We start from the raw sequence: 23049 nt of genomic DNA, 5'->3' as shown, positions 1-23049 counted from the left end.
TTAAAGATATTTTGTTTTAACAAATGTAATTGTTAGTACAACATCAGAAACAGAAAACAGAAGACAGCAAACACTTAAAACAACATATAAGTAGGGAATTACACAAAGGTGCCTTAAATTTATTTGGATGTGAAAGATTCAATGGAACAAAAAATTTTATATTATACAAACACACAGATATATACACACATATACAGTAAGTGTATACACACACAAACTTTGAATATATATAAATAGTCTCCGTTAGAAGATGATTACCTTTAGGTGGCGGAGGTTCTGGTTTTTTAGGCTCAGGGATGGGTTCTGGTTTTTTCAGTGCAGGGATGGGTTCTGGTTTTTTAGGCACAGCAACAGGAACTTTCTCTTCGGGAACAGCTTTTTTTGGGACAGCAGGCACTTTAAGAAATATTATTTTGATTTATGAATCATTGTTATCCTTTCCACCACTCCGAAATAGAAAGACAACATAAAACACAGGGTACAAATGTGTAAAGAAAAAATCAGTTTTTTAAACGCTCCATTATAGAAACATTCACAGTGCGGACTTGATCCTGAACCCACTGAAATCAATGAGCAGTTTTGCTATTGAGTTCTTTTGGAACAGGATCAGACCCCTTACTTGTAATGTTCCATATGTGAGCAATCAATGGCAGAATTGCTTGGATGCATCACAAACTGATGTACCTTTCGCTGGTGGAGCCTCCACTTTTTTAGACACTGGAACAGGCACTTTCTCTTCTGGAACAGCTTTCTTTGGCACCTCAGGCACTTTAAAGATATTATTGTACTTTGAGAATTTCATTTTTGAGCCATAAGATACAGAACAGTGACATGAAACATAAGACCACAGAATAACAATTCTCAAGAACAGAAATATCTTTCTCATCATGATACATTGAATGATGAAAAGGTGAGTAAAGAATGAAAGATTGTGATGTACATTGAATCACACACTGTTGTACCTTTGGCTGGTGGAGCTTCCTTTCTTTTCGGCACAGGAACAGGCATTTTTTCTTCTGGCACAGGTTTCTGTGGCATCTCTGGCACTTTAAAACATTATTTTGATTGAGAACACCTCACACATGCCATTCCAAACAGAAAAGCAAAAAGACATGTTCACAAAGATTTCAAATGAAGATATGCCTCCCGAAGAACAAGGTAATAAATGTTTATATCAAACATACAACAAAAAAAAACTCTATCACCCTGGGTAAACACTTTTCAAATCACTTCATATCTGACTTCTCAGTCCTCATCCTCAAAGTAAACCTGTGCGACATCTTCAAGACATGAGCTTGGGAGATTAAATTCATAACTTTACTAGACACTAAAAATCATGGACTCAATAAAGACACTTGATTTATGGCTCATTACAACAATTTGTAACCTGCTAACCCTCCTTTGTCCTATGACTGCAGAGATGCTAACTGCCCATATCACTTTGAATGGTGTCTTGCAACATGTGTTAACTCCTTATGCTCAACTCCTTATGTTCTACCTTATATTTAGCTGTGACACACTGAGTACCTTTCCCAGACTTGAAGAAGAGCTCTGTGTAAGCAAAAAAGCTCGTCTCTTTCACCAACAGAAGTTGGTCGAATAAAAGATATTACCTCACCCACCTCATCTCTCTAATATCTTAGAACCAACATGGCTACAATTATGCAGCAAACATTCAAATAATAGTAAAGTTAATTAAACACTAAACAAAGTTTGATAACTTCAGAGAAGAGGTGATGTACCTTTCACTGGAGGAGCTTCTTTTCTCTTGGGAACAGGTACTTTTTCCTCTGGGATAGGTCTCTTGGGCACCTCAGGCACTTTAAAAATACCATTTTTGTTTTAGGAGTTTACTTACAAAACAACAGGAACATAAAGTACAAGAACTCAATTGCAGTGCAAGAAAGTTACTCCAGCACAAACAGGTACTACTCAACATCAATTTAATATTAAAAAGACAGGAAACAGTACAATAAAGAGATGTGTTTATTTGTAACGAGCCAAATCCTGCAGTTCTTACTTGGCCATTGATCTGGCAAGGCAAATTTATCTTAATGTCCCATTGGCCTGGAGCAATGATCCCCGGCCAGTGGAAGTCGCGATCGGCTGCGGATGGGGCAGGTAAACACACTGGCCCGGCCCACCAGAGGCTTTCCCTACACAAGTGGCGAACCCTGTTTGAGAAACCCTGTATTAGCTGATCAAAGTAAATCCTAAATTCACCTCTAGGATGGAGCCACTATGGGGAAAATATAAAACAAAAATTTTGATAAGTCCTTAACTTCCTTTTGAAATTTGGACTTCTCCTAAATCACACTGGCAGTTCTGGATTTTACTCTTTGACTTTGTGTTATGATGTGAGGTGTTGGACACAGAGCTGAATGGGGAAAGGTTTTTCTGTCCTATGAGGAACTTTGAGATTTTGAAAAATATCCCATCCACAAATTAGGGCAAAAAGTTGAAATCTCAAAAATGTTGATGAACCAACAATTTTAAATAGATGGATTAGGTTGATTACAATGCTTAGTGTCAATTTCAACATTTTTAAAACAAAGTGTTTAGTATAAATTAACTAACATCTTTTAAAAATTTGTTTCAAACCAAACATTGAATTTTTTTTGTTTTGAAAGCGTCAAAACAGGACAGTGAGAAACTTTTTTTTTTAATATTAGGATTGGGAGATTAGTTGAAGCCTAACATTTCCTGAGAACTGTTTCAGAATCAACAAATAGACATATTCTTACAATACAATGTTTTGTTGAAAAGTTCCCTCTCCTTTGAAGGTTGACCTGATTACCCTGTCAGTGGAGATTAATATGCAAGGGTGATGGAGACTTCCAAGCATACTCACCAACTGTTCTCCCTATGAAAATATTTAAAAACTCTGAGAGGTGGACTGGATAATCTAATCAGCCCTTTCTATTTCTGGCTTCTGCGATGTTAAAAAAAAATCCCACTGATGATTTAGGATTTTCCAAAGCACCAAAGTGAAAGTGAATGGGATTTGTGTTCCTAAATCACTTAGGCACTTTTGTCCACTTAGGCCACCCATCATTGGGATACAAATGTCTTTTCTTGTGATTATGGAACTTGAACTTAGTCAATGGGAATTTAAAATATGGACTGATAACAAGATAAGGTCTCAAACCAGCATGAGATAAAACTGACTGTAACATTCATTGCCTTATCTGATTGCACAGACTCCCTTATGCTACCAATTGCTTATTTACAACATGAAACGCTGATTATAGTTACAAAAATTGTAATGAACAGTAAGTATTCAAACATGCAACATACTTTGTAACACACACCAATAATTAATTATCATAACAAAGTTAAAATAATGTACTGGAGTAATTAAAAGAAAATCATATTTGCAAAACAGAAGAGTTCTGTATGATTATATCCCAAAATTTCATTATACCTTTCACTGGTGGAGGAGCCTCTTCTTCATACTGGGGAACTTCCTCTTCCTCCTCCTCCTCCTCCTCATATTGAGGAACTTCCTCTTCATATTGGGTAACATCCTCCTCCTCATAGTGGGTGACTTCCTCTTCATAGTGGGTAACTTCCACTTCCTCTTCATAGTGGGTAACTTCCTCTTCTTCCTCATAGTGGGTGACTTCTTCTTCATAGTGGGTGACCTCTTCTTCCTCTTCATACTGGGGAACTTCAACATATACTTTTTCTTTTTGGACAACTGTCTTACGTTCTTCAGACACTTTAAAAAGATATCAGATTAAAGAATTTTAAAAGTCATCACAAAAATGAACAGTATTATAAAGCTATGAAGCATTGTAATGTAAGATCTAAATCAAATCAAGAATGTTCAGTAAAAACAAGGCAGAATACACAGCACATTTACAGCACTGACATACAAAGAACATATGTTCTAATACTTTAGAACTATATTATAGAATCTAATGCTATATCCAATGTACCTTTAGCTGGTGGCTTCTTCACTTTTTTAGTAATAGAAATCGGTAATTTTTCTTCTATGACTACTTTCTCAGGAACGTCAGGCACTTTAAAGATACAGAATATTTACTTTTAAGAACTTTAAAAAACAACATACAGAAGCACAAACACTAGAGGCAGAAGAAAGATATATAAAGAAGGGTATCTAACATATATGTGCCTCACATATTGTCAAGGCAACTGTGCAGACTGACAAGGTACTATGGAAACATTAAACAATAGTTTTATACAACAACAAAAAGACATAACATATCTCAACATATACATATTAGCAGATGCTCTTTGCTGTACCAATTTCTGCCAACAGCGCATTTCTACACATTCCAATCAAATTCTGAGAAAATTCAGCCCCTCTGTGACCTCAATGGCTGCCCCTTTCCATATGAGGAGAGCAGAGTCCTTCACACAAATGTGGCTCTGTGGCTCTCTTTGAGATTCTCCAGTAAACACAGCAAGAGCCCTCTGACAGTCACTTGAGACAAGAATTTGTACAGAACAGATGAACATTCCAACCTCATCGCCCTAGCATAAGATGGGAGAGGGAGTACAAAGAAGCCACTTGCACAGATGGAAGTAGGCAGTGATCCTGTGCTTGAGTAAATTAGAAGCAACCCATGTCCACATCTGGAAAATGACATGATTTTAACTGTAAAGACTCCAAAAAGCTTATTATGTAGATTATGTTCAGTTTTGCAGATTCATCCAGGAGAGAGTAAACACTTTGTTGGTGGACCTTCTTCTCTTTTTGAAACAGTACTGGGTATTTTTTCTTCTGTCACTGAAATTGCTGGTTATTAGCATGTGAAGGTACCCTGGATAAACTACAGTGTGCCCTGGCATCTGGATGACCTTTTAGGATCTCTGCAATAGCCATTAAATTGGGGATTTTCTTCTTGGTAGATGGAATCTACTTGGCAGTAATACGTGTAAGTATTTCTACCTACATTCTGTAAGGAACAACCTAATCTTGGCTTGCAGCAGCAAGCTGCTGTCAGGGTCTAGTTCAAATAAGTGGCTGCTTTTTTAAGATGCCTGAAGCCACAAGCTGCAAATCTCCCACTTCTGGTAACAAGTGTTCTTTTTAGGGCTGTGTGAAATATGCCCAGTTTCTTCATAACTTTCTGGCAGGGCTGGTGCATAAATTTTCAGAGCCCCAAAGTTTAATCTTAAGTGTCATGTAAGTCTGAACTCATAAACTCAAGATGAAATTGATTGAGCCTGGCAACTTTCATGGTTTGGTTACAAAAGAAGACACATTCAGACCAAAATGTCCTGGCCAGGAGACTCTGCTGCCCAAGAAAGCTTAAGCCACTCGCTGCACTTCAACTTGCCTTCTGGGGGAGGCCTGCAGACCTTGACCTCCTCTCTCTCTGGGGACAGCTGGCTCACTCTCCCTTCACAGGCTCTTCTCCAGGCCGCTGGCTGGTCTTCTCCCCCATCCTGTTATTTGGGAGGCCAGCAAAGTGCCTTCTCCTGCAATTCTCCTCTTCTCGCAACTCCCAGTGCAGGTGTCCTGCCCATCCTACCACTTATACTGCTGCAGTGAGACCAAGTCTTACTGCTGTGGCTCTACAAACCTTTTAAATCACCCCAGGGCTGAAACATCCAGACTGCTCAACAATGGGGTTTCTCAATAGCTTGGAGCACTCTGGGTTGTCTCAGCCCCAGAGTGAGTTGAAGTGCTGACAGGGCAGCAGTGGAAGGGTCAAAGGAGCCTTTCTTTTATCACTACTTCAGGATGTGCTGCCTTTCCTTAGGAGAGAGGGAAGGGAGGACAGACTAGCCAGAAGAGGAGAGCGCCTGCATATTTAGTAGGGACTTGGCCAGGCAGCTTCCCCTCACAGGGCAGAGAGAGACAGGCAGCACGCTGGTTGCATCCAAGACAGGACCTAATTAAATTCTTAAGCTTCCCCCAGGAAAACAAAAAGAAGTCATGATGGAAGATTTAAGGCTCTTGAGAGCAGAGAAATTCAAAGAACTTCACTGTTAGGAAAAATATTGGCCTGCCCCAGGTATAATAAAAAACTTTAATCTACACTCAGCTTTAAATTCTGAGTTTTGCTTGCAAAACAAAATAGATTAAAAAAAAAGATGGCGGCAAAACTAAAAGATTCCATTTAGGCCTAAAACTCTTTTAGTTTAGTTCATACCTGTGTATGAAACCTCCTCCTCTGTGTGAAGAGAGATAGACGTTTCCTCTGACAAATCCCAACGCTTTTCCACTGTTGGTACATTAAAGATAAAGCTTAGTTTTAGTATTGTTTCTCTGAAACAATATTTGGGGTAGAGGATATATATTCCCTATCCACTCAATGTGGTTGTTACAGAAATATGACATTTTAATTGCTTTTCTGCCGCCTCTGACACCAGATAAATTGGAGGGAAATGCACCCTTATTGCTGCCCCTGTACCCCTGAAGGTTCCTGGGGTTTTGGTGGAATGTCAGAATTCAAGAGAATTTACTGTGGCAATGTGGCAGTCAGATTGGAGGACCATAGCCAGGCAGTGAGAATAGTTCTTTTATCATTTAATCCATGGATGTGGGTACCTTTTGCTCGTGGAGCTGCTTTTCTTTTTGGAACAGCAATGGAGACTCTTTCTTCTGTGACAACTGTCTCTGGAACTTCCGGTACTTTAAAAACAGCAATTGTAAGAATACTAAATTGCAAAATTCAGACGTTCTCTATTAATTTGATGCTCATGTTAAAGAATTATGGATGAACAAGTACAAAACAAATGCATATTTACAAAGTAAGCTTTTGTGTTTAAAAATAGACATGGACTTCAAACCAAACAACAAGGAAACATGAATTTACGTTAACAAAGACAACAAGGTAACTCAAATTTTAGTGCACAAATAGCTGGATGTGCATTTGGCTTGTGGAATTTATACTTTCTGAATCAGAGGGGTAGCCATGTTAGTCTGGATCTGTAAAAGCAGCAAAGAGTCCTGTGGCACCTTGTAGACTACCAGACGTATTGGAGCATGAGCTTTTGTGGGTGAATACCCAACGAAGTGGGTATTCACCCACGAAAGCTCATGCTCAAAAACTTCTGTTAGTCTATAAGGTGCCACAGGACTCTTTGCTGCTCATACTTTCTGAAGAATAATACCAGGTTTTTTTCTTCAGGGTAAGCTCCCTATGAATTTCAGACATTTTAAATTATTGTGCTGTTTGAGTAACAGCAATAATATTAATGAAAGCATGAAAAGAAAAACAGAAAAAGAGACATATGCACATAAAAAAGAATGACTAAAAGATATTATATGACACATTAAGGGCTCTAGAATTTAATTGAAAGATTTTTCAGTGTTGCTAGCACCTTCCAGCACATGTAATTTAACTACAAAACTTCACACACAGAAAAAAGATAAAAGAGAGGTTTTTAAGCCCATAAGAAAATGACAGAAGTTAAGGACACAAAGATATCTTTTAAATAAAAATGCTGGTGATGTGAAAAGTCATTGACACATTTTTTAAGAGAAGAGACAGTGAGCTTCTGCATGTGAATGGTGCTCAGTTTATCAAAATTAGCGTGTCCCCAAAACAACTACTACAATTAATAACAGTTTTGAATACACAAGAAATGCAGGGGAGAAACTGTTTTACATAATTTTCTACATTTTTTGAGGAGCAAAAACTAAAATTCCTTTTAATTTATAACCAAATCAGTATAAACTGCTTATTTTATTTTAATCAGACCATTCACCGCTGGTTCTCACTGATTTCTGATATGTAGAAGCCTCCTGTATCACCAGAAAAGAGCTGATTTACCTTTAGCAGGTGGAGCCACCACTTTTTTGTGGACTGGAACGGGTACTTTCTCTTCTGGCACAGCTTTCTTGGGAACTTCTGGCACTTTAAAGAGATTTTTTACTTTTTGGAGATTTGAATTACACACAAACAGTAAAAACAACCAGGCAACAAAAATACAAGTACGGAGACCTGACATTTTTGTAAGTTAAATAAGGAAACATGCACCAAAATCTACATTTTATGCAATGTAATTAAATGATTACAGATACAAGACATTAGTAATAGACAAACATCTGTTGCATAGTTTCAAAAGGCAATATACCTCTTTTTGGTGGAGCTTCCTCCTTTTCAGAGATAGCTACTTTTTCTTGGGTGATAATTTTCCGTTGCACTTCAGTCACTTTAAAAATATTAAATGTAGGAATTTTTAATTGTAATATTTGGAATGAACTTTAATAATAAGCAACTAGAAATAAATCTTTTTGATCTTAATCGATTTTTGTTGAAAGAAAATGTACATGAAATTTCACTGAATACAAAAATGAGAGAGTAAAAGAAGAAGGAACAATTTACAAAAACAGTACAAAGGACACAAGTGATAGTCTATACATAGTGAAGATCCAGACAGATGTTATTGTCACTAAAACACAAAATATCTACATGAAAAACATTTGAAATGAGCAAACAAAGAAACATAACATGTAAGATAAAGCAACAGATAAAGACATTTAGAGAATATTATTTTCATTAATTTACCTTTGGTGAATTGAGGTTCTTCTATTTCAATAGCAACAGGAGGTATCCATTCTTCTGGTGGTTTTTTCTTAAGTACTTTAAAAATATTGTGTAATTTTAGAAAATTGGAATGATTTCAGAATGAAACAGACTAAGAGAAAAAAGCAACATAGAAATCTCACTATGAATACAACTGGCAATGGACACAAACAGGCACATGTCCATGTGTAATGCTAAAAAATTTAAAGCATATAAACTACATTTTATTCAACAAGATAAGAAGTTAAAGACTGAAATTGAAAGAAAGACATTTTTCCAAGTTATAGAAAGCAAATAACTGATGTACCTCTGGGTGGTGGGGCCTCTGCCTTTTTAGGAACAGGGACAGGTACTTTCTCCTCAGGAACAGCTTTCTTATGAACTTCAGGCACTTTTGAAAGAAGAGTTTTAAAAATATTGGTCTCTAGTATTCTGAATATATTTTGTACGTAACACCACAGTATTTCCTTTGTTTAATAATAACCAAAGTGTTTACGTAAGGAAAAACAAATAATAGTATACAGAATACACAGTTGTAATGCAAACAATCAGACTATGATTTATAAGAAACTCATATCTTTATTAACAGACACTAAAACCAAGAACTTGAGAAAAGAAGACCCGTGTCATGTGTTTCAAGGTAAGGAAGTATCATTTTAATTAGTACGTGTTTTATACCTTTTGCTGGTGGAGCTTCCTCAGTTTTAGGAGCAGCAGGAACTTTTGGTGGTGGGACAACTTTCTTAGGCTTCTCAGGCACTTAAAAATATTACAGTGTGTAGTTTAAGAAATAGGAAAGGTATCAAAACAGTAAGAAAACACTTGGTTAATCAAAAGAGACGTGTGTAACACACATGTAATAGGGACACACATCAAAAACAATAAAATCAGAAACACTGAGGTGCAGAATAATTGACATTTGATATTTAAGAGTTGATGTACCTTTAGCAGGTGGGACTTCCACTTTTTTGGGAACAGGGACAGGCTCTTCTTCAGTCACTTTAAAGATATTAATAGAAAAGATACAGAACTGATGTATTTGGCACATTTGAACGTCCTTGGTTAGTGTATCTATGGAATGCTTGATTCAGGAAATCTAATTCACTCAGTTTCACCTGCACTAGGAGTACTGCCTATCCCCAAAAGAGTAGCAAGATCCAAACTGTGTAGCAATTTACTGATATCTGAGAACCAGGGCATACAATAAAGATGGGGGTGGGGGGGTGGCTGCTTGAGTGTCAAGTAGAGTCTTAGATGGAGAGACCGGTTGGTAGATTTGGGTTTGGGATATAGACATTTATGTCAAGCAGCAATCTTTGGTGGTGAGCCAAGTCCATTCTTATATTATAGTCTCTGTTGAATTTGTTTTAGAGAAACATTAGGTGGATGAAGGAAAAGTGGCTAATTTACTGGAAGGTTTGGTTCAGATTTAAAAACATGGTTTTCACTTGTCATATATTTTAAAATCAGTGCTGTCATTTTCTAGGAACTCTGAACAAAAAGATTGGGAAGAAAATCACATCAGGCTAACATTAGCTTCTTCTTTATGATGCCTCCTCCTTTTGGACACAATCCTGCAAAGTGCTGAGCTACTGTAGGTATGAAGTGCCCTCAAAGACTGATCCAACTCCCCCTGAAGTCAGTGGAGTCACTGTGAGTGACTGAAGTGGGAGATGGCTCAGGCCTGAACATGCAATACCGCTAGGAGATGCTCAGTGCTTTGCAGGGCTAGATTTAATGCTCACTCAAGCTAGTTGAAAGTCTCCCATTGAACTCAGTGAGACACTAGGAACACATAAACCTCACTGGAATTTGTCATCTTGAGAATTCACCTGGATACAGGCAGATTCAACATGTCATGTGCAGAGGGAATTCAGGCAATGGCTTTGTGCTCGCTGCTCTTTGCAGTGTTAAGTTACCTGTGTTACACATCCACTAGTATATTTTTAAAGGTTACAGGTGTCTCTGTAAGTTTGCTCATTCTCACAAAACAACAAGCAAACAAGAATTTAAGTTAACACAGACAACAGAGCAACTTAAACTGTAATGCACCAATAATAGGATGTATATTTGGCTTGCCGAATTTATGCTTTTGGAAAATAGTAGCATATTTTCTTTTCTTTTGGGTAAGCTCCCTAGGCTCTTCACTTTATATTATATTATATTAGTTTTAGTAACAGCAAAGATATGTATAAAAGCATGAAAAGAAAAACAGAAAGAGACATATGCCCACAAAAAAGAATGTCTAAAGCATATATACATGACACAGTAAGGACTCTAGAATTTGAATGTAAGATTTTCAGCATTGCTGGCATTTTCCATTACATGTAATTTAATTACAAAATTTCACACACAGAGATAACATAAAAGATAGCATTTTAAACACACAAGAAAATGACAAACGTTAAGGACACAAGGCCATCTTTGAAAAAAATGCTGATGATCTGAAAAGACATTGATACTTTTTTTAAAAGAAGAGACAATGAGCTTCTGCATATGATTGATGTTCAGTTTATGAAAATTGGTGTGCATCCAAACAACTATGCATTCATAGCAGTTTTGAAGACACAAGAAATGCCGGAGTCTGACCATTTTACATGATTTTCTGCATTTTTTCAGAGGGCAGAAACCAAAATTCTATTTAATTTAAGAAAGTCTAAGCTTTTTTTTTTAAATCAAACAATTCACACATTCAAGGCCTGCTGCTTCCCACTGATTTTTGATATGTAGAAGCCTCTTGTTTCACCAAAAAGAGCTGATGTACCTTTAGCTGGTGGAGCCACCACTTTTTTGTGGACTGGAACAGGCACTTTCTCTTCTGGCACAGTTTTCTTAGGAACTTCTGGCACTTTAAAGATATTGTTTATTTTTAGGAGTTTTGAATTGCTCACAAGTGGCAAAAATAACCAGGCAACAAAAATACAAGTATAGAAGCCTGACATGTGTAAGTCAAATAAGGAAATGAAAGCACACACCAGAATCTATATTTTATGCAACATAATTAGATAGTTCAGGACACAAGACATTAGTAACAGACAAACATCTGTTGCATGGCTTCAAAAGGCAATGTACCTCTTTTTGGTGGAGCTTCCTCCTTTTCAGTGAGAGCCACTTTTTCTTCGGTGATAATTTTCCGTTGCACTTCAGTTACTTTAAAAGTATTAAATGTAGGAATAGTTAATTGTAATATGTGGAATGAACTTGAATAATAAGCAGCTAGAAATAAATCTTTTTAATCTTAATCGAGTTTTGTTGAAAGAAAATATACATGAAATTTCATTGAATACAAAAATGAGAGAGTAAAAGAAGAAGGAACAATTTACAAAAACAGTACAAAGGACACAAGTGATAGTCTATACATAGTGAAGATCCAGATGGATGCTTCTGTCACTAAAACACAAAATATCTACAGGAAACAAATAAACAAACACAATGTGTAAGATAAAGAAAAAGATAAAGCTGTCTAGAGAATTTTATTTTCATTAGTTTACCTTTGGTGAATTGAAGTTCTTCTATTTCAATAGCAACCGGGGGTATCCATTCTTCTGGTGGTTTTTTCTTAAGCACTTTAAAAATATTGTGTAGTTTTAGAAAATTGGAATGATTTCAATACCAAAGAAACCAAAACAAAAAGCAACACACAAATCTCACTATAAATATACCGGCAATTGACACAAACAGGCACATGTACTTGTTTAATGCTAAAAAAATTAAAAGTATCTAGCTATATTTTACTGATCAAGATAAGAAGTTAAAGACTGAAATTGAAAGAAAGACATTTTCCATGTTATAGGAAGCAAACAAATGATATACCTTTAGCTGGTGGGGCTTCCACTTTTTTAGGAGCGGGGACAGGTACTTCCTCCTCTACGTAGAAAGGCTCTTCTTCACCCACTTTAAAGATATTAATGTTAAGAATACAGAACTGACCAATTTGGTATATTTGGTCTATTATTGCATATACTATCTTCACAAGTAATGAAATGATTAAAAAAGAATAACCAAACAATACTGACAACCACAACACATATATTTGCTGCTTCATTTCCAAATTGTTTCTTTGAGAACACTTGTAAAGTTTCAGAAAAACTATGACATGAAAAAGATAAATGGAGCCCTTGGTTAGTGTATCTATGGAATTCTTGATTTAGGAAACCTAATTCACCCAGTATTCACCTGCACTAGGAGTACTGCCTATCCCCAAAAGAGTACCAAGATCCAAACTGTATAGTAATTTACTGATATCTGAGAACCAGGACATACAATAAACTCTAAGGGTGTGGCTGCTTAAGTGTGAAATGGCATTTTAAGGTATATTTACAGTGCAAAACCCAAACAAACAAAACTCATAGGAAGGCGTTTCAGAGTCAGGGTCAATGTACGTGGGTTCTCACTACAGGGCTTTAAAATAGCAGTGTAGATGTTCCTGCTTGGGAGGGAGCCCAGGCTCAGAAACCAGCGATGGAAGTGAGTCTCAAAGCCTGGGTTCCAACCTGAGCAGAATGTCTACATTGGTATTTTTAGTGCTGTAACCTGACCCTCACAAATCTTAGTCAGTTGATCCAGACTTTGAAACTTACTGCTGCGGGGTATTGGGTTTTTTTGCAGTGTTGATGTATGGTGAGATAGTTTCTAGTTGCAACAGGGAAATGGGCAGACCACCTGGTAGAGTTAGGTTGGGGATGTATGCATTTACTTCAAGCAGAAACATTTGTGCTCAGCCAAGTCATTTCTTTGATTACAGCCTCTGCTGAATTTGTTTTAAGAGAAATAGTGGCCGGACAAAGAAAAGGTGGCTAATTTACTGGAATGTTTTAGTTCAGATTTCAAAATATAATTTTCATTTGCCATATAATTTAAAAATTAGTGCTACTACTTTCTGCGAACTCTTAACAAAAAGATTGGGAAGGAAATTACATCACAATAATGTTGGATACTTTTTTTAAGGTGTATCCTGCCTCTGGACATGATCTTGCAAGGTGCTGAGCTACTGTAGGTATGAAGGGCCCTCAGAAACGGATTTAACTTCCCCAATGTCAATCTCAATGACTTATTAGGGAGCTGGGTCAGTCCAGAACACTCAGCACATCCAGGAGTTGATCAGCACTTTGCAGGACTAGATCTAATGCCCACCCAAGTCAACTGAAAGTCTCCCATTGACCTCAGTGAGACCCTAGGAACATATAAATCTCACTGGAATTTGTCATCTTGAGAATTCATGTGGATACAGGCAGATTCAATATGTCACATTCAGAGGGAATTCAAGCAATGGCTTTGTGCTCACTGCCCTCTGCAGTGTTACGTTACATGTGTTATAGATCCACCAGTATATTTTTAAAGATTACAGGTGTCTCCGTAAGTTTGCTCATTCTCACAAAACAACAAGCAAACATGAATTTAAGTTAACAAAGACAACAGAGCAACTTAAACTTTAATGCACCAATAGCTGGTGCATATTTGTTTTGCAGAATTTATACTTTTGAAGAGTAGTAGCTCTTTTCTTTTCTTTTGGTAGTAGTAGTTTTCTTTTCTTTTGGGTAAGCTCCCAGGCACTTCAGACATTTTAAATTATTGTGTAGGTTTAGTAACAGCAACATGAAATCAAGAATGTTCAGTAAAAGCACAAGGCAGAATTCATGGCACATTTACAGCACATACATACAAAGAACATTATATGTTGTATCTGATGCTATATCCAATGTACCTTTAGCTGGTGGCTTCTTCACTTTTTTAGTAATAGAAACTGGTAATATTTCTTCTATGACTACTCTCTCGGGAACATCAGGCACTTTAAAGATACAGAATATTTACATTTAAGAACTTTAAAAAACTATGTACAGAAGTTTAAATACTAGAAGCAAGAAGTAGAACACGAATACACAATGGCATAATTCAACAATACAGAAGAGAGATATATTAAAAAGACTATCTAACTTATATGTGGCTCACAGATCACCAAGTCAACTGAAGATTGATGAGGTATTATGGAAGCATTAAATCATAATTTAATAACAACAACAAAAAGACATAACATATCTCAGCATATACATTTGATCAGAGGCTCTTTGCTATACCCACTTCTGCCAACAGTGCATTTCTACACATTCCAATCAAATTCTGAGAAAATTCAGCCCCTCTGTGACTTCAATGACTGCCCCTTTCCATATGAGGAGAGCAGAGTCCTTCACACAAATGTGGCTCTGTGGCTCTCTTTGAGATTCTCCAGTAAATACAGCAAGAACCCTCTGACAGCCACTTGAGACAAGAATTTGTACAGAACAGATGAACATTCCAACCTCATCGCCCTAGCATAAGATGGGAGAGGGAGTACAAAGAAGCCATTTGCACAGATGGAAGTAGGCAGTGATCCTGTGCTTGAGTAAATTAGAAGCAACCCATGTCCACATCTGGAAAATGACATGATTTTAACTGTAAAGACTCCAAAAAGCTTATTATGTAGATTATGTTCAGTTTTGCAGATTCATCCAGGAGAGAGTAGACACTTTGTTGGTGGACCTTCTTCTCTTTTTGAAACAGTACTGGGTATTTTTTCTTCTGTCACTGAAATTGCTGGTTATTAGCATGTGAAGGTACCCTGGATAAACTACAGTGTGCCCTGGCATCTGGATGACCTTTTAGGATCTCTGCAATAGCCATTAAATTGGGGATTTTCTTCTTGGTAGATGGAATCTACTTGGCAGTAATACGTGTAAGTATTTCTACCTACATTCTGTAAGGAACAACCTAATCTTGGCTTGCAGCAGCAAGCTGCTGTCAGGGTCTAGTTCAAATAAGTGGCTGCTTTTTTAAGATGCCTGAAGCCACAAGCTGCAAATCTCCCACTTCTGGTAACAAGTGTTCTTTTTAGGGCTGTGTGAAATATGCCCAGTTTCTTCATAACTTTCTGGCAGGGCTGGTGCATAAATTTTCAGAGCCCCAAAGTTTAATCTTAAGTGTCATGTAAGTCTGAACTCATAAACTCAAGATGAAATTGATTGAGCCTGGCAACTTTCATGGTTTGGTTACAAAAGAAGACACATTCAGACCAAAATGTCCTGGCCAGGAGACTCTGCTGCCCAAGAAAGCTTAAGCCACTCGCTGCACTTCAACTTGCCTTCTGGGGGAGGCCTGCAGACCTTGACCTCCTTTCTCTCTGGGGACAGCTGGCTCACTCTCCCTTCACAGGCTCTTCTCCAGGCCGCTGGCTGGTCTTCTCCCCCATCCTGTTATTTGGGAGGCCAGCAAAGTGCCTTCTCCTGCAATTCTCCTCTTCTCGCAACTCCCAGTGCAGGTGTCCTGCCCATCCTACCACTTATACTGCTGCAGTGAGACCAAGTCTTACTGCTGTGGCTCTACAAACCTTTTAAATCACCCCAGGGCTGAAACATCCAGACTGCTCAACAATGGGGTTTCTCAATAGCTTGGAGCACTCTGGGTTGTCTCAGCCCCAGAGTGAGTTGAAGTGCTGACAGGGCAGCAGTGGAAGGGTCAAAGGAGCCTTTCTTTTATCACTACTTCAGGATGTGCTGCCTTTCCTTAGGAGAGAGGGAAGGGAGGACAGACTAGCCAGAAGAGGAGAGCGCCTGCATATTTAGTAGGGACTTGGCCAGGCAGCTTCCCCTCACAGGGCAGAGAGAGACAGGCAGCACGCTGGTTGCATCCAAGACAGGACCTAATTAAATTCTTAAGCTTCCCCCAGGAAAACAAAAAGAAGTCATGATGGAAGATTTAAGGCTCTTGAGAGCAGAGAAATTCAAAGAACTTCACTGTTAGGAAAAATATTGGCCTGCCCCAGGTATAATAAAAAACTTTAATCTACACTCAGCTTTAAATCCTGAGTTTTGCTTGCAAAACAAAATAGATTAAAAAAAAAGATGGCGGCAAAACTAAAAGATTCCATTTAGGCCTAAAACTCTTTTAGTTTAGTTCATACCTGTGTATGAAACCTCCTCCTCTGTGTGAAGAGAGATAGACGTTTCCTCTGACAAATCCCAACGCTTTTCCACTGTTGGTACATTAAAGATAAAGCCTAGTTTTAGTATTGTTTCTCTGAAACAATATTTGGGGTAGAGGATATATATTCCCTATCCACTCAATGTGGTTGTTACAGAAATATGACATTTTAATTGCTTTTCTGCCGCCTCTGACACCAGATAAATTGGAGGGAAATGCACCCTTATTGCTGCCCCTGTACCCCTGAAGGTTCCTGGGGTTTTGGTGGAATGTCAGAATTCAAGAGAATTTACTGTGGCAATGTGGCAGTCAGATTGGAGGACCATAGCCAGGCAGTGAGAATAGTTCTTTTATCATTTAATCCATGGATGTGGGTACCTTTTGCTCGTGGAGCTGCTTTTCTTTTTGGAACAGCAATGGAGACTCTTTCTTCTGTGACAACTGTCTCTGGAACTTCCGGTACTTTAAAAATAGCAATTGTAAGAATAGAAAGAGACATATGTACATTAAAAAGAATGACTAAAGCATATATACATGACACAGTGCTAGAATTTGAACGTAAGATTCTTCAGCACTGCTGGCACTTTGCATTACATGCAATTTAACTACAAAACTTCACACAGAGAAATACATAAGAGATAGCATATTAAACACACAAGAAAATGACAGATGTTAAGGACAGAAAGGCATCTTTGAAAAAAATGCTTATGATCTGAAAAGACATTGATCCTTTTCATTTTTAAGAAGAGACAGTGAGCTTCTGCATATGACTGATACTCAGTTTATGAAAATTAGTGTGCACCCATAACTACTATGCAATTCATAGCAGTTTTCAAGGCACAAGAAATTCAGGAGTATGACAGTTTTACAAGATTTTCTGCATTTTTTACAGGACAGAAATAAAAATTCCTTTTAATTCATGACCAACTGAGTATAAACTGTTTTTTTTTAAATCATATAATTCACAGGTTCAAGGCCTGCTGTGTTCCACTGATTTCTCATATGCAGAAGCCTCCTGTATCCCAGAAAGAGCTGAAGTAATTTTAGCTGGTGGAATCACCACTTTTTTGTGGACTGGAACGGGGAATTTCTCTTCCGGCACAGCTTTTTGGGGCACTTCTGGCATTTTAAATATATTGTTTATTTTTAGGAATTTTGAATTACTCACAAACGGCAAAAATAACAGGCAACAAAAATACAAGTACAGAAGCCTGACATTTGTGTAAGTCAAATAAGACAATGAAAGCACACACCAGAATCTATATTTTATGGAACATAATTAGACAGTTAGAGATACAAGACAAAATTAAGAGATAAATATCTGTTGCATGGCTTCAAAAGGCAATGTACCTCTTTTTGGTGGAGCTTCCTCCTTTTCAGAGATAGCTACTTTTTCTTGGGTGATAATTTTCCGTTGCACTTCAGTCACTTTAAAAGTATTAAATGTAGGAATAGTTAATTGTAATATGTGAAATGAATTTTAATAATAAGCAGCTAGAAATAAATCTTTTTAATCTTAATCGAGTTTTGTTGAAAGAAAATATACATGAAATTTCACTGAATACAAAAATGAAAGAGTAAAAGAAGAAGGAACAATTTACAAAAACAGTACAAAGGACACAAGTGATAGTCTATACATAGTGAAGATCCAGACAGAGGTTACTGTCACTAAAACACAAAATATCTACATGAAAAACATTTGAAACAAACACAACAAACAAACAAAATGTGTGAGATAAAGGAACAGATAAAGACATCTAGAGAATATCATGTTCATTAGTTTACCTTTGGTGAATTGAGGTTCTTCTATTTCAAGAGCAACAGGAGGTATCCATTCTTCTGGTGGTTTTTTCTTAAGTACTTTAAAAATATTGTGTAATTTTAGAAAACTGGAAGGATTTCAATACCAGAGAAACCAAAAGAAAAAGCAACACACAAATCTCACTATGAATTCACTGACAATAGATAAGTGTTTCTGTGGGTTTGCTCATTCTCATACGTAATGGAATTGTCTAAGGAAGTCCACAGAATGTCATTATATATCTCTGAGTTGGTCAGTCAAACAAGAACAAGAAAGGAGGAATAATTCTCTCAGAGATAAAATCTTCATAAAGACTGAGGACAGAGGATTCTCTTGATATTTAAGATTAGATTGATGTTTTTCACCTATTTTCTGTGAGCAACCAACTATACTGTTTTGTAGTGGGTTGGGCTGAAGTCTGATCATAAGAAGTGGCAGAGCTGTTTAGTAGTGGCAAAATGTCATAATATATGAAACTTTACCAGCATTTAAACACATGGTGTAATGAAAAATGTTCACCTACAGCAGGGGTCATCAACCTTTCAGAAGTGGTGTACTGAGTCTTCATTTATTCATGCTAATTTAAAGTTTTGCATGCCAGTAATACATTTTAACTTTTGTAGAAGGTCTCTTTCTATAAGTCTATAATATATAACTAAACTATTGTTGTATGTAAAGTAAATAAGGTTTTAAAAATGTTTAAAAAGCTTCCTTTAAAATTGAATGAAAATGCAGAGCCCCCCCGGACTGGTGGCCAGGACCCAGGCAGTGTGAGTGCCACTGAAAATCAGCTCATGTGCCGCCTTCGGCACTTGTGCCATAGGTTGCCTACCCCTGACCTACACAGTGAGGGAAAATTTGTTTTTTTTTGTAAAAAACAAAAAAATATTTAAAAAATAGCAAGATTCTGAGATCGTTTTCATTTTAGCCTATACTCCTTGAATTGTGTTTGTACCTGTAACTGATGAAATCTCCTCTTCTCTGTGAAAAGAAATGATTGCTTCCTCTTCCTCTTCTTCTATCCATTCTTCCAATGTTGGTTCTTTAAAGACAGGTTCAGTTTTAATATTTTTTTGTGGATCAATGGTTGTGGCAGCGGTATAACAATTCTGATAAAATCAATGCGACAACTACAGCCATAGACAGGAAACATGAAATGCTTTGCTTTGCACTAAATTCTGTTCCTTGTCCATATGCTAGGACATACTACATCTCCAGTAACTCTCAGCATTCAACTGTGTTTTCAGTGGAGTGCCACAGCTTCCCAAACGTCCCATCACAGCAGCTACAATGAAGGACCAGCAGTAAAGTAGTTAAACAATTCTTCTTACTCTTTTTGTGGTGGTAAAGAAAGACGAGTACAAAATAAGAGGGCAAGTGATGTGCTGGACAAATAAATTGAGAAACCAGCATATTCTTTAGAACTGTATCAGGGAAAAACTCAACTTATGATGGGACAAGAAGCCAATTTGCCTAGATGCAAGCAGAAAGGAACATGTTTACATGAACAAATACCTTTCTGCATATTCATATTTCATAGGGGTATCTTGGGTGTTGACTTAAGGAATTTTGGCCCTTTTCTTGTTTTCTTAATAAAAATGTGTTAACTATCCCAATCTTAATTACTATTAATTAATGGATTATACAATTGGAGAATCTTGGCTTGGGACACTATGGGGGAGATCCTTAACTGGCGTAAATTGTCATAACTCCATTGAAGTCAGTCTCCATTCAAGCTGAGAATCTGTCCCAGAATGGTAATGAGTTACAGTGCAAAAACAGTCGGTATTTCTCATATGTAGCACAGTGAGTAGTGCTTCTGTATGGGGGCAAGGAAATGATGAATACAATCCTCATGTGTGTACCTATGTCTCATGGCCGGATCCCGCAAGGTGCCTACTATCCAATTATCCTTAACTTCCATTGTGTCTTCATTGAGTCTGATCCAAAGCCCACTGCAATCAATGAGAATCTTTCCATCCAATTCAATGGGTTTTGTATCAGGGACTAAAAGTATAAGGGCTGGACACCCCACAGGAAGCTCTGAGCAACTGGGAAGTTATGGGCTCCACATGTAAAACGTAGTGACAAAAACTCACATATAACAACCAAGTCATGTTTCTGTATTAGGAATCATGCCTTTAAATAACAAATCTGCACTCTAAGACAACAAGAACAATCTACAGAATTGATGTTTCTCACATGGATCACAGCTTGCAATATACCTTCAGGTGTTGGGACATCACTCCTTTAGAGATTATAACAGATACTCTTTCTTCTGTAATACATACTTTTTCTTCTAAAACTGTTTTCTGATGTACCTCAGGCACTTTGTAAGGTACTAATATTAAATTTATGAATTTCTAATTCTAATGACTAAATAATATCCCAGATTGCTATGACTAGGTTTTTGAAGATTTAAGAACACTGATACTACATAACAAGAACACAAATAGTATATGGCACAGTACTACACAATATACACAAAATAAACTCATGATCCTCTGTCAATAACACAGTACGCTAACGTATAACTTCCAACAGTATCGCAAATATAGTAAGAAGTCAATAACAAAACAGAAGATAAGAACAGATGCTATTTAAGAATCAACATGTTCTGTGACTCTATCGGGAAGCATACCTTTAGCTGCGGGAGCCTCCACTCTTTTAGGAACAGCAACAGGTAATTTTTCTTCAGGGACAACTCTCTTCGGCACTGCAGGCACTTTGAAGATATTATTTAGTTTTAGGACTTACAAAATGGAAAAAGCAACACACAACACAAATGAAGACTTTAAAGAGGAGATTACATCCAGACACACATTGCCACAACACTACCAAAACACTAAAGAACAGTCTTTAACACAGTAAACTACAAAGTAATGTACCTTTCACTGGCGGAGCCTCTTCTCTTTTAGGAACAGCAACTTTTTCTTCTGGGACAGGTCTCTTAGGCACCTCAGGCACTTCAAAAATATCAAATTTAGAATACTGAATGCTCATTTTAAAAAGGATTAAAGGGGGTACATTACTATAGAAGTGCATTCATCCATTCGTCTGAGGAAGATAAGCCATTTAACACACAAACTGTACACTGCAATGTACAGAGATGGGTTACCAAAAGAAAACATGTCTTTGAAGAAATCAGATCCAAACTCTGATATTTGGAATATGCACACAAGTATTTTAAGACTGCATTCTTTAAGTCAAGAAACTAGAATTGTTGATAGTTAGCCTTAAGTGGTGTTATATAAAACATACAGTTATGATGCACAATAATCATTGTCATTGAAACAAATCCATTTACTTATACACTGTATGAAAGACATTTAAAACAGCAACATTAAAGTGGTGCATATAGAATGCAATCTACTATTTGGTATACTTCTAGCAAGTGGAGTACCATTTTATTGGGAATGGGAACTTGAATAGGTTTTCTAGGCACTTTAAAGATATTAAAAACAGATTTAAATAATCTTTCTAAAAAGATTTTGAGAACTACATAGACAAAGAACAGACAAGCAATAGACTGCACATAAAAGTATATATAACATATGGTTAGATTTAGAAGTATTCAATAATTATTAAGACAAACATATTGCTAATGCTCACACTCAAAAGGTGACGTACCTTTAGCTGGAGGAGCTACTTCTTTCTTGGGAACAGCATCGGGTACTTTCTTCTCCGGCACAGGTTTCTTAGGCACTTCAGGCACTTTAAAGACATCATTGTCAAAATGGTGGTGTTTTAGTTTTTGGAACACTTATTAAGAGTACAGTGCTCAAAGAGTCCTTTATAGAACACATACAGTTATCCAGCTAAGGATGTGAGCACTGCAGCACGTGTCACAACATGTAGCTATATAATATTAAGATATGTAGACAGCTATTTATAAATTACTGAAAGATAGGCACAGTGCATTGTTATATTATTAATATAGCACTATACATTTCCATGGTGCTTCACAGAAGTTAAAAAAAAAAAAAAAAGGCCAGCCCCTTGGCCAAAGAGCATACAATTTAAATACAGATAACAGACAAAGGAAAGGCTGAGAAAAGGAAGGACAAAGTTTAAAACAAATGAAGTGATTATGGGCTGTGTTACAGCACAAATGATCCTTGAATAAACCAACATAGTATATAGCAGATAAAGATAACACAAAAACAAAGCTGTATAGTTAATCCACAAATGTATTTAAGACAACAACAAAAATAAGGTAACAAAAAAAAAAGATTTTGCTTTTCTCATGAGAGCTGGAGTACCTTTAGCTGGTGGAGCTTCTACTTTTTTAGGGACAGGAACAGGTTCCTTCTTTTCTGGGACAGTTTTCTTTGGCACCTCAGGCACTTTAAAGATACAGAGTTGTGAACATTTAGGAATTTACTAAATTATTTAGTAAAATACTGAAGATGACTTTCAACATGTATATATACAAATACTAAGAAATCAAAAAAGTTTACCTATGTTATTAAACATACATTATGTATTTTGTGCATACCAAAGAACATACTAACTGCTGATCATTTAAATAGTTAAGAATGTGGCTTAGCTTGAGAGATACTCATGTTTGTGTACTTGTATAAGAGCAGGTAACTTCTGAAGATGTAGCCATTAGTGGGAGAAATCTGAGCAAGTCTGACATTCTAACCTGTGGTTAGAGGATAGACACTTGAACGCAGATGCACAGATTTTATTTACCTTTAACTGGAGGAGCCTCCACCTTTTTGGGAACAGCAACAGGTATTTTCTCTTCTTTTTTCTTACGTGCCTCAGGAACTTTGAAGA

General features: G+C 37.0%; 1 protein-coding gene across 50 annotated transcripts in view; it reads right to left on the bottom strand.

The window, feature by feature from the left end:
- Positions 1 to 23049, bottom strand: part of TTN (titin) — a 312200-nt gene that overhangs the window by 146975 nt on the left and 142176 nt on the right. For 38 of the 50 annotated variants that reach the window (XM_050916743.1, XM_050916742.1, XM_050916769.1 and 35 more), the window contains 29 exons: positions 22963 to 23040; positions 22527 to 22610; positions 21895 to 21978; positions 21153 to 21230; positions 20906 to 20989; positions 19220 to 19306; positions 18249 to 18323; positions 17814 to 17891; positions 16842 to 16925; positions 16444 to 16515; positions 14215 to 14298; positions 12324 to 12404; positions 12002 to 12076; positions 11583 to 11660; positions 11275 to 11358; positions 9453 to 9509; positions 9189 to 9269; positions 8818 to 8901; positions 8493 to 8567; positions 8059 to 8136; positions 7755 to 7838; positions 6527 to 6610; positions 6129 to 6200; positions 3942 to 4025; positions 3425 to 3721; positions 1743 to 1820; positions 963 to 1046; positions 685 to 768; positions 259 to 396 (listed from right to left, as the gene is read on the bottom strand). In XM_050916743.1, the coding sequence (XP_050772700.1) occupies positions 259 to 396; positions 685 to 768; positions 963 to 1046; positions 1743 to 1820; positions 3425 to 3721; positions 3942 to 4025; positions 6129 to 6200; positions 6527 to 6610; positions 7755 to 7838; positions 8059 to 8136; positions 8493 to 8567; positions 8818 to 8901; positions 9189 to 9269; positions 9453 to 9509; positions 11275 to 11358; positions 11583 to 11660; positions 12002 to 12076; positions 12324 to 12404; positions 14215 to 14298; positions 16444 to 16515; positions 16842 to 16925; positions 17814 to 17891; positions 18249 to 18323; positions 19220 to 19306; positions 20906 to 20989; positions 21153 to 21230; positions 21895 to 21978; positions 22527 to 22610; positions 22963 to 23040 (2586 nt within the window). The remainder of the gene's footprint in view (positions 1 to 258; positions 397 to 684; positions 769 to 962; positions 1047 to 1742; positions 1821 to 3424; positions 3722 to 3941; positions 4026 to 6128; positions 6201 to 6526; positions 6611 to 7754; positions 7839 to 8058; positions 8137 to 8492; positions 8568 to 8817; positions 8902 to 9188; positions 9270 to 9452; positions 9510 to 11274; positions 11359 to 11582; positions 11661 to 12001; positions 12077 to 12323; positions 12405 to 14214; positions 14299 to 16443; positions 16516 to 16841; positions 16926 to 17813; positions 17892 to 18248; positions 18324 to 19219; positions 19307 to 20905; positions 20990 to 21152; positions 21231 to 21894; positions 21979 to 22526; positions 22611 to 22962; positions 23041 to 23049) is intronic. The other 12 variants (XM_050916744.1, XM_050916752.1, XM_050916772.1 and 9 more) reach the window with 12 other exon arrangements.

This window comes from Gopherus flavomarginatus, chromosome 10, assembly GCF_025201925.1.
Source record: "Gopherus flavomarginatus isolate rGopFla2 chromosome 10, rGopFla2.mat.asm, whole genome shotgun sequence".
Lineage (NCBI taxonomy): Eukaryota > Metazoa > Chordata > Testudines > Testudinidae > Gopherus > Gopherus flavomarginatus.
This window is presented reverse-complemented; position numbering and strand designations above follow the sequence as displayed.